We start from the raw sequence: 10,839 nt of genomic DNA on the forward strand, positions 1-10,839 counted from the left end.
TTACTTTATAGAAAGAAAATAGATGACATAGTGTATGAAGTGACAGAACGTGGTTTTGGTGCCACAGCTCTTAACTTTTTTCCCCTTAAACTGCAAGTGAATCTGTCATGAGGATGTCTCGCTCCCTCTCTCTGGTTTTTAGGAACTTCTGGCAATAGTAAAACAAAAGACAGCTCAGAATGTAGATGACGCTGCGCTCTTGTTCTCTCTGAAAGCACTTTGGAACCTTACCGACGAGTCTCCTGCCACCTGCAAGCACTTTATGGAAAATCAGGGATTGGCCGTGGTCATCCAAGTCTTAGAGGTGGGAATATGTATGGGATTGGGTTCACATGTAAAATCCTTTCCTTTATGAGCTGGGAAGGGTGGCAATCCTATAATCCCAGCACTCGGAGAAGTTGAGGCAGGAGGATCACTGTGAGTTCAAGGCCAGCCTGAACTGCACAGCAAGACCCTGTCTCAGAAAAACAAAAATTCTTCCCTTCGTGAAAAAGTAACCCATGTATTCTTTTGACAGACTTTTTCAGAGTCCACAATACAAAGCAAAGTACTTGGTCTTTTGGTAAGGTGAACTATTTTGAATTAATTTTAATTACTTGTAAAAAACTAACAGTTATGTAGTACCTACCATGTCTTAGGCACTTTGGGAAGCAATTTACACGTAAACCCTCATTTAATCTTCACATTATCTCTATAATACCACTGTACACCAATCAGTGATAAACCAGATGAATCAGTGGAGTACGCTACAGCTTAGTGGCTTAAAACAGCCTTCTATTCTCCCCGTGGAGCTGCAGTGTCATGGATCGCGACCATGACACTGAAAGTTGGAGGTTGTAAATGCATGCTTTTGAAGTCACTGAGTTTGTGGCAGTTTGTTACACAGAAGACTAATGCATACATAAGGAAAATAGGCCTCGCCTCTCATTGTGATTGTTAAACTTCAGGATAACAGAACACTGATGAGGCCCACCACTGACAAGCCCCCTAGTACACTAAAGTTAAGTATTTGACTTGGGCCTAGCAGGTATTAGCGATGTGAACCTGACAAACTAGTTATACTGCAAGAAGTCAAGTTTCTCTGTAGGTTATTTTAAAGATAAAATGAGAGGTAAAGCAGATTTAAAAACCATCTTTATTTTACTGCTGTGCCTGGCACTTAGTAAGAGCTCAGTCCTGAATTGGTTGTTAGCGGCATGGTGGGCTGAGGGATGGTGGGGGGTTTAGGCTAAGGGCGAGGGGAGGAAGTGTGGGAATGTGTCTGAGCTGAGTAGCAGGAAAGAGGATCGCAAATGCTTGATTCTTCTTCCTCCCTGCCCTGATGCCTCTGCATCTGTCTGGTGGCTGCAGAGCAACGTGGCTGAAGTCCAAGAGCTCTCCTCCAAGCTGCTGACGGAAGATGTCCTGAAGCACATCCGCACTTTACTCCACAGCAAGCAAATAGAAGTGAGCTACTTTGCTGCGGGTATAATAGCCCACCTGACGTGTGAGAAGCAGCCCTGGCCGTTCTGTGCCCCACAGAGGAGTGCTCTTCTCCAGGACTTGGTACAGGAACCATTCTTTTTCACAAAACCTAGTGTAATCTGTTCCTGCAGAAGATTTATTTTTCCAGATCACAAGAGTTCTACAAGTCATGTGATCATTATAAAAATGAGGGAGCTGTAAAGAAGAAAATTATGTCGCCCAGCCTCATGCCACCTGAAGCTAACCTTTGTTAACATGGGGTTGTGTTGCCTCTTATGCATGGCATATTCTAATCCTCTTTTCTACTTTCAACTCTTTCTAAAACTATAAATAACATACTTTAGTCTTGACCGTAGCTCTAGGCATCATCAGTTAGTTTTTCCGTACTGGGGTAATTGTGTCACTGTCCCTGTGTCCCTCTGTGTACCCCTCCTGTGCTCCAGCTGTACGTGTGTGAGCACATTCAAGCATATTCACTTCACCTGCCCAGCCTGAGTCCTCAGCCTCCCTCCCGTTTGGTTTGCCTGTTGCTGTATCTGCTGTATCTGTCATCATCCTTCCTAGGATATTCCTTCCCCACCATCCTGCTTCCTGAGGAGGTCGTGGAGAGTAAGGTCAGAAAGCCCGGGTATCAAATTGTAGCCAACAGAACGTTTCAGTCTGTGCTCTGTTCTTAGACTCAGGGTCTCTTGAAGGTCCATAATGTGTAGAAATCACAGTGATTTGTCTTCATCTGGGTTTATTTGCATATGTTCTATTGAGTACTTAACCACTGTGAAAGGTGGTCTCCTTCTGTTCTGGGTTTTGGGGGCGGCAGGGAGGGGATGTGCCCGGGTTTGAACCCACAGCTCAGCACATGTGGACAAGTGCTCTACTATTGAGCCTGCATCCTTGCCTTGATTTCTTACTTATTTTAGATACCTTTGCTTTGTTTTCTTTTTCCAGGAGGTTAACCTCATTTTTTTTTTCCTGATCATTTTGGAGAATTGCCATTTCTGTTGGATTTTGCATTTCTGCTGTTGTAAGAACTCCTTTTTGTTGAGTGCTTTTCTTTCCTCCCTTCCTTCCCCTCCCCTCGCTTCACCTTGCTTTGCTTTATAAAGCAAGTAAGGGTGAGCTCGTTAGGCCTTACTAGCTGTATTGAAATTGTATACAACTTTATCTTTTATTTGGGGTGCCAGGGGTTAAACCCAGGGCCACTTCAGCCCTTTTCTGAGGGCTTTTAAAATACTATTCTGTCTTAAAAGATACTGATAGTTTTCAAGTTTTCCAAAGTGTCTATTTGCTGCATGTTTCTCTCTTTTCATATTTTATTCATATTCCAAAAGTGTGTGCTGGTACTTTGTCAGTCATTTCCTGCCTTCTGTGAGTTCTCCTGCCGTGGGCTGAGTACCTGTCCTCTGTCATCCCTCCCCATGCTGCCCTGGAGCCAGCCAACCCAGCCTGAAATGGAATCACGAACCCAGTACACTTCTGGTCATTGTCTGTTATGACCTTTTGGAAGCCTTGTGCAGATGAGTGGACCTATAGTTATGGGCATCACTGTGCAGGGATATGGCTTATGTATCCTTCAGCATCAGTGACTAGCTGTTTTGTCTTAAACTTGTTGAAACCTACCTGGAGAAGTCTCCGTTCTCTGGCATGAAAGTGTCTGCTTGACCGCCATTCATCTGAAAGCCCCTGTATTAGCCCCTTTGCTGTGGCTGGACGTTTAAGGAAAGGGGGTGTATTGGGCTCGTGATTTCAGAAGGGGACAGCAGAGGAAGCTGCTCAACCCATGGCAGGAGAAACCGAGAAGGCAGGACGCAGGGACAGAAACACACCCTTCCAGCTCTCAACTCTGAGGACCCACTTCCTCCCAGTGACGCCCCACCAGCTCACCAGTGAATTAACCACCAATGACTATCAGACCCCAGATCAAGTCATCTTTCAAAGCCCTGCTGTGAACACGTGAGCCTGGGGCGTCGATAGGGCACTTTAGACCTAAGCTATTGACGAAAGAGAGCTGGGGACAGGAGAGACTCAATATTTGGGATGTAGATTTTTGGTTCTATCCCTTTTTAGCCTAATATCCCACTATAATTATTTGTGGGGTTGCCTAGTCCAGAAGTTTCTGTTATGGATAGGAGAGGAGGTAATACAGGTTTTGATTCATTAATCCTCTCAACTAAACTCCTGTTTAGCCGAAAAGTTATGTGCCAGATTTTTAATCCTCTCAGGATTCTGTTCTTTGTTCTCCGTGGTCAGCTTTCTTCTGTCTGAAATCATTTTACTACACTATTCTGTAATGGGATACAAGGAAAGAGAAAAGATAAACGCATGCTCTGTTTACTGCCTTCAAAAAACCTGCCTTGTTACATTTTTCTACTTTGTTCATATATTCTGCATATAAAATGGGTAATTGATAATTGGTTGTAAGTAGACTTGTTTAATCATCCCCATAATTTGAGGAGTTATGTTGATTCAGGTATGTGTGGTTATAAGCGACATGGACACAAGTAGTCTGTGATGAACTTTGTGGTGAACTTTTCTACACTGCCGAATAGAATTCTGAATTCTTGGTTTCTTCTCCTTTCTGTCTTTTGGAGTATAGCATGCAACCATCCAGAAGTGGCCAAGCTCAACATGTAAGATGTCAGCACTGGTGACCTACAGGTAATTTTATTATGATGTAGTGCTTTTCTTAAAGCTTGTCTTTGATGTACTTGATATAGTGATCAAGTATTAGGTGTCACTCAGCCTCATGTTAAAATCCTGTGTTTTGTGATACTGTGAAAATCACTTCTAGAGAAACTATGAGACCCGGGTTTCCTCAGCTGTGAAATGAAGCTGAGACTGTGCGGGATGGAGGGGAAATGAGATACTGTGTATAGAGGGTCCGATGCGGAATGTAGTCAGCTACATGAGCACCTGCTCTTAGCTGCATCACAGCTCTGCCCTGGTGAGGAACTGACCCTGTGCGGGGAATGGTGAAATTTACTTTTCTCTTCCTGAGTTCTGAATTAATACCTTTTTATGTTTTTAGATCCTTCAAGGCATTTTTCCCGCTCCTTGGCAACTTCTCTCAACCCGTGGCTCAGCTCTGGGCGCTGTGGGCTGTGTATCATGTCTGCAGTAAAAATCGTATGTGTTCAGTATGTAGTTACAATAGTAATTTCCCAGCTATTTTTCTGAATAATGAATGAGTTTTCAAAAGCTGTCTACCTATATTCTCCAAATATCATTCTGTTCTTTGGTGAACTTAACTTTTTAAATGTGAACTTAACTCTTTTTATACTAGAAAGCCCAATAGGCACCTTTTGAGAATTAGAGACTTATTTAGCATAAACTACATAGCATATTGACTATATATAAAGTATAAAACAATAGTGATTTGTTGTTTTGTTTCTTTGAGACAAAGTCTTACTATAAGCCCAGACTGGCCTTAGTTAAATTTATTATATATCCCAGGCTGGCTTCAAACTCATAGTAATCCTCCGGCCTGAGCTTTTAAGTGCTGGGATTACAGATATGTGACCCCACCCATCTCCACCTGTTTTCTATTTTTATTTTTATTTTTATTTTTGTTTTGTTTTTGGTACCGACGGTCAAACTCAGAACCTTGTGCTTGCCAAGCAGGTGCTTACACCGCTGAACAATATCCCTGGCCCCTACTTGTTTCTAATATCAGCAAAAACTTGAAAATTAAGGGAAAAGATGCATTTCATGTTATCAACAAAACATAAAACATCTAAAAACAACTTTAATGAATAACAAGAAACTGGGCATGCTTTGGAGCCTGAGGCAGGGGGATCACAAGTTCAGGACCAGCCTGGGCAACCTAGTGAGATGCTGCCCTGACATAAAATAAAAAGCTTAGGGTTGCAGCTTTGTGTTACAGTGCTTACTTAGCATGCCCAGAGCACTGGGTCAATCCTAAACCATTAAAAATCACAGGACCTATGTAGGAATTTATAAGAGATCATGTAATAAAATGAAGTACTTATGAGATAGCTATCCCATGCCCCGAAGATGGAAAGACTTACTGAGTGTCGTTTTTAGAATTCTTCATGGGTATGGTACAACTCAAGTGAATGGAGAAGCATTATGTGGGACTGAAAATGATTCTAACATTCATTTCACAGAATAAACAGTAGAAAACCTAACAAAGAAAAATCGTTTCTAAGAATTTGCACTGGCATTCCGTTAACATTCCGTTACTGAGAATGGCACAGACAAGGAAGCATTGGATCAGAACTGACTCTGAAACAGACTAATTTTTCCTTCTCCTCCCGTTTCTTTCCCTTTCTTCTTTGGTGTGGTACAGGAAATCGAATCCTTACTAGGCAAGTGCTCTCACACTGAGCTACATCTCAGCCCTGGTATTTTCAGTTGTAACAGTGGTAACAACTAGAACTTAGTTGAATATTTACTGGATGCCAGGCAATAATGGAAGCACTTGAGTTAGCTCATTTAAAAGAGGGCAGCATTATCATCGTCATCGTCATTTATGAGAAGCACAGGGAATCACTTGCCCGAGTTTACAATGGCTAGCAGCTGTCACAGACAAGACTCTAACCCAGGGACCCACAGTGAGCACCACTTATTGCTCAGGGCTTTTTCACTATATAAGCAGATCAGATTATGAAATATCTTAGGTGTTGTGTCCAATCTTAGTCCTGTTACAAACTTGGTTTAAATAAAAAGTAAGACACATATAAACAGAAAAAGATACACAGGTAGTAGCAGCGTCGTAATGAACACAGTTGACCCCAGAAGCAGATGACCTATGCTGAGGCCTGGGTTATGTCATTTGCTAATTGTCTACTTGAGGGGCTGGGGATTTAGCTCAGCGGCATAAGCACCTGCCTTGCAAGCAGGCGGTCGTGAGTTTGATCCCTGGTACCGATTAAAAAAAAAATTGTCTGCTTGAGCAGATAGCTGAGCTTCTCTGTGCTTCCATTTCCTCAGCTATAAAATGGACATAGCGGTACCTACCTGGTATGGGTTTATGACAGTTAAGTTGATTAATACTTGTGAAGAATTTAGAACGGTGCTAATACAGTAGTATTTAGACATAGCATAGTATTAACAGTAGCATGTGCATAGTGTTTGTTAAATAAGATACAAAATTTTGCAGTCATGTAAGTTAATCTAGAATTCTTGGAAAATTGCTGAGTCAAAGTTATAAATGTTTGTAATTTAGATAGACATTGTTAAATTGTCCTTCAGAAAGTTGATTGCCTGTATATTAATTCCTGTTAGTAACACCTAAGACCCCTGCCTCATTCTGGGCTCAAACCCAGGGCTTTCTGTGTACTGTGTAAGCACTCTGCCCACAAGCTGTATTTCAGCCTTTCTTTTGTTTTTTTTTGGTTTTTTGCCTTTTTCCTTTTTATCGGAACCGGGGATCGAACTCACGACTGCCTGCTTGCAAGGCAGGCGCTTATGCCGCAGAGCTAAACCTCCAGCCCATATTCCAGCCTTTTTAAACTGTGAGACAGGATAACTCACTAAGGTGTGGGGGCTGGTCTTGGACTTGTGATGTTCCTGCTTTAGCTTCCTGAATTGGTAGGCGTATCACTGACTGTAGGTATCTCTTGACTGTAGATATACATCAGAATCTTTGATGTGGGCTGGAGGTTTAGCTCAGCGGCGTAAGCGCCTGCCTTGCAAGCAGGCAGTCGTGAGTTAGATCCCTGGTACCGATAAAAAGGAAAAAGACAAAAAAAAAAAAAAAGAATCTTTGATGTATTCTTAAAAGTCTCTTTAACTGAAATACAATGGAAGTCCCTCCCTCCACTCTTTCTATTAAATAATAGCATGATTGGGTATAACGCTTTAGGGTAAGAGTTATTTTCTGTCAGCATGTGGGAGAAAAAAATATTTCTGTAGCTTAACTATAGCTGACCTGAACATGAAAATATTTTTATGTTGCTTAATACTTTTGGTTCCTGATTTAAGAATTCAGAAAGAAGGCTTCATTTTCTCTGTTCTTTCCTTGTGGAACTTCTATCAGATATGTGTCATCTTGGCTGCTTTTTCCAATCTGCTAGTCCTTAGTGGAGTGCAATGGGGCATGTGAATAATCCCAGCACTGACAGGCTGAAGCAGGACGGTTGTAAATTTGAGTCCCACCTAGACAACCTAGACCCTGTCTGAAAATAAAAAAGGGCTGGGGAAGCAGTTCATTGATGTCATACCTCTAGCTTCAATTCCCTGTACCACAAAACACAAAAGAAGAAAACACCAGGTCCTATCCTTTATTTCCTTAAAGTAATTATTTTGTTGTGGTAATGCATGCCTGTAATCCCAGCACTTAGAAGGCTGTGGCAGGAGTACCGTGAATTCAGGGTAGCCTGTACCACACAGTGAGATCCTGCCTCCAAAAGAAGTAATTATTTACACACACACACACACACACACACCCTGCCCTTCCCCTGATACAGTTGAGACTGTCTCATTATGCTGGGGCTACCTTCGAACTGTCAATTCTTTTGCCTTGGTCTCTCATGTAACTGGGATTACAAGTGTGTGTCACCAGGCCTGACTCTAATCTACTTATTTTGGCTTAAATTACATTTTCCCTGTGTAATCTTTCTTCTTATGAGCTCTCCTTTAACAAGTTTTATTTTCTGGTGAAAATCTATTTTAGGCTCAATTTAGGCCCTTCAGCAATTTCGTATTTGCTTCTGTGAAGTACCCCGAGGGGTTAGACTGATTTTCATATTAATTTCCTTTATTTACTTACTTTGTGGTCCTTGGGGTTGCACATAGGGCCTTCACACTGAACTGCCCCTTGGCCCTTTCTTTATATTTTGGGCTGGAGTCTTGCCAAAGTACCGAGGGATGAAGGTGTTGGAGCAGACTGGGTTTGGGATAGCTCAGTGCATGTGCGATGCCCTGCATTTAAGAGTGGTCTGGAAGTTAACATGAAAATGATCATCTGTTTTCTCACCCTACCAGCCAAGCATTTCTTAAGTTTTGACAAATATCTCTGGAATCAACTAATTTTGCTTGTTAATTCCTCAAAGAGCTAAAGCTTTTGTAGTTTTTCTTTGTAAAGGGAGATCTGCTGACCTGGGAATATTCAAAATGCCGCTTGTCTTTGTTTTTCTTTCAGCCAGCGTGTACTGCAGGATGTTGGGTGAAGAAGGAGGACTGCGGCTTCTGTGTGATATCCAGGCGCATGGTCAGGCGAACCCGCAGGTACAGCAGCTCGCGGTGTCCATCCTAGAGGACTTCAGGATGCATTTCACCAGCTACCGGATACACCGTGTTGAGTGCTCTTCCTGCACCTAAGGGGCACTAGAGATGAACTCGGTTGCCCAGTAGCAGGCTTCCGCCCTGTTGGTAATTCAGTGTTGAAGCCAGGTGTGAGTTGGCTGTCTCATTAGCCTTTTGTTGATTATTATTATTATTATTACTATTATTTTTGGTTAAGTTATAAAAGCGTTGGATTTGTATGCTAGCCATAACCCCAGGTCAAGGTGGAATCCTCTTGGGGACGCACCCTCAGCAGTAGTTTGGAACAAATCAAGCCAGAGACTCCAAGAAGACCTGGGAGCTGGTGTTGGAAGAGCTGGGCTAGTTTCCTCTGGCCTTGGACAGTTTCTCCGCGTGAGAGAGGAGCTTGTCAGATGCACAGGACTTGTGTACCCAGAAGAGAAACCAAAGCTGTAGGGAAATTTCAGTGGTTCTGTTTGGTTTCTTCAGCTGTTCCTGGTTATATGAGACTGCCAGAAAATATGCTCATAGATTTTATTTGGAATGCAAAACTTCTGTTGGAAAATAAAATTTATTTTTTACAGATGCCAAATATTTTCCATTTGAGAGTTGGGAAAATGTTTAACACAGTCTTAATGTTCTGTCTGTACCTTTTCTCCTGCAACTTGATTAATTAGCCCAAGTGAATGTGACAGTCTGGGGACCCAGAACAGTGGAGGGAGGATTATACAGAGATGGTCTCATTGCTTCATGCTCTGCTGTAATTTGGGGGGCATATGGCCAACATGGGAGGAAGAGAATGCCAGACATTTCATGGGGTGCTTTTACCCAATATGGAGGACAAAAGGGGTAACTTTTCTGAGAACCAGTCTCAACTACATAATAAACTTATCAGATGCTTTAAGGACCTAAAAGTCCTGACTGATTATTAGCATGTCTAAGGAGTAGTCTTGTGTTTTTAGCTGGCTTGGTCCAGAATATTTATTTATTTATTTATTTTGAGATAATGTGTCATGGTAACCCAGGCTGGCCTCAGACTTGTAACCCTCCTGCCTCTGCCTCCCAAATTCTGGAATTATGGGCATGCACCACCACATCAGACAGGTCCAGACACTTAACTGGAGTATCATGTGTCATCGTGGGAATCAGGTGAGGAAGAAACTCATCCTTAGTTAATCTAAACCATGTTCTACACTATTCCTTACCATTGTCTTTGTAGATAAGCAAGTCTTCCTATAGTCCCCAAACTAAACTGTCTTTTCTCACATTCATTCTGTAAGATTATAAAAAAGATCTGTCTCTGAGCTCCCAGCCTGGACTCCAGACCCTGAGAACACTGTATAACCAGATACTAACCTGTACTGTTGTAAGGATGTGTTGTAGGAATCAGTGTCTACTGCACCCCGGCTCTTAAAGCAGGTTTCCCTTCAGATTTTTTCTATTCACAACAGTCCTCCCAAGATTTTATTCTCTCTGCTTAACCAGATGAGAAAAAGGAAGTCCAGTAAGATCGACTTTCTGGAATGGTCACCGCAGTGAAGATGCATTGTGACTCGAAGGCCTGGACTCCTCTTTCATTCCTCTCAGGATACACATGTGATCTTGGCATCATTATAGTGCAAAACGGCACTAATACTGGTGTGTATCAGTGCCTATGCTCAGGACGCTCAGCCAGGGCTCATACCCTGCAAGCAGATGACCATAGCACAGCTTTGGTAAAGGGACAGGTCTTGAGCCTAGTGTGGATCTGTGAATACCAGGCCTCCCCAGGTCTTGTTATTGTCTAAGGACTTCATCCCCTTGTTCACCTTTGTTCACACCAATCCCGAACCTTATTCCAACGCGCCAGGCAAGCTGAGGTTCCAGTGTTGCCTGCTTATTTCCCAACCTCTCTTCCCTCCATTAAAGTTACTTGCTACTGGGTGGAGTGGTGCACACCTGAAATCCCAGTTACTTAGGAGGCTGAGGCAGGATTGCAGCCTCAAGCTCAGCCTGGAAACTCAGACTGTGTCTCAAATTAGAAAGGGCTAGCGATGCAGATTCAGTCCTCCGTGGTGGGAAAAAATTGCTGTCTTTGTACTCCTGAAGGCCAGTGGAGATCTACTGCCACCTTCCAGGTCATAGGCAGTGATCACAGTGATTTCATTGATCCTCACAGGACACTGGAAG

At 42.7% G+C, this 10,839-nt stretch overlaps 1 protein-coding gene across 6 annotated transcripts in view; it reads left to right on the forward strand.

The window, feature by feature from the left end:
• Zyg11a (zyg-11 family member A, cell cycle regulator) overlaps positions 1-9,256 on the forward strand; it is a 49,154-nt gene extending 39,898 nt beyond the window's left edge. For 4 of the 6 annotated variants that reach the window (XM_063236508.1, XM_003463086.5, XM_063236510.1 and 1 more), the window contains 6 exons: positions 143-304; positions 518-562; positions 1,351-1,545; positions 4,058-4,119; positions 4,490-4,587; positions 8,567-9,256. In XM_063236508.1, the coding sequence (XP_063092578.1) occupies positions 143-304; positions 518-562; positions 1,351-1,545; positions 4,058-4,119; positions 4,490-4,587; positions 8,567-8,745 (741 nt within the window). In that variant the 3' untranslated portion in view covers positions 8,746-9,256. Of the gene's footprint in view, positions 1-142; positions 305-517; positions 563-1,350; positions 1,546-4,057; positions 4,120-4,489; positions 4,599-8,566 lie in introns of all 6 variants that reach the window. The other 2 variants (XM_063236507.1, XM_063236511.1) reach the window with 2 other exon arrangements.
• Positions 9,257-10,839: the final 1,583 nt, after the last annotated feature.

This window comes from Cavia porcellus, unplaced genomic scaffold, assembly GCF_034190915.1.
Source record: "Cavia porcellus strain 051 isolate PalLab524CR breed Dunkin Hartley unplaced genomic scaffold, mCavPor4.1 scaffold_25, whole genome shotgun sequence".
Taxonomy (NCBI): Eukaryota; Metazoa; Chordata; class Mammalia; order Rodentia; family Caviidae; genus Cavia; species Cavia porcellus.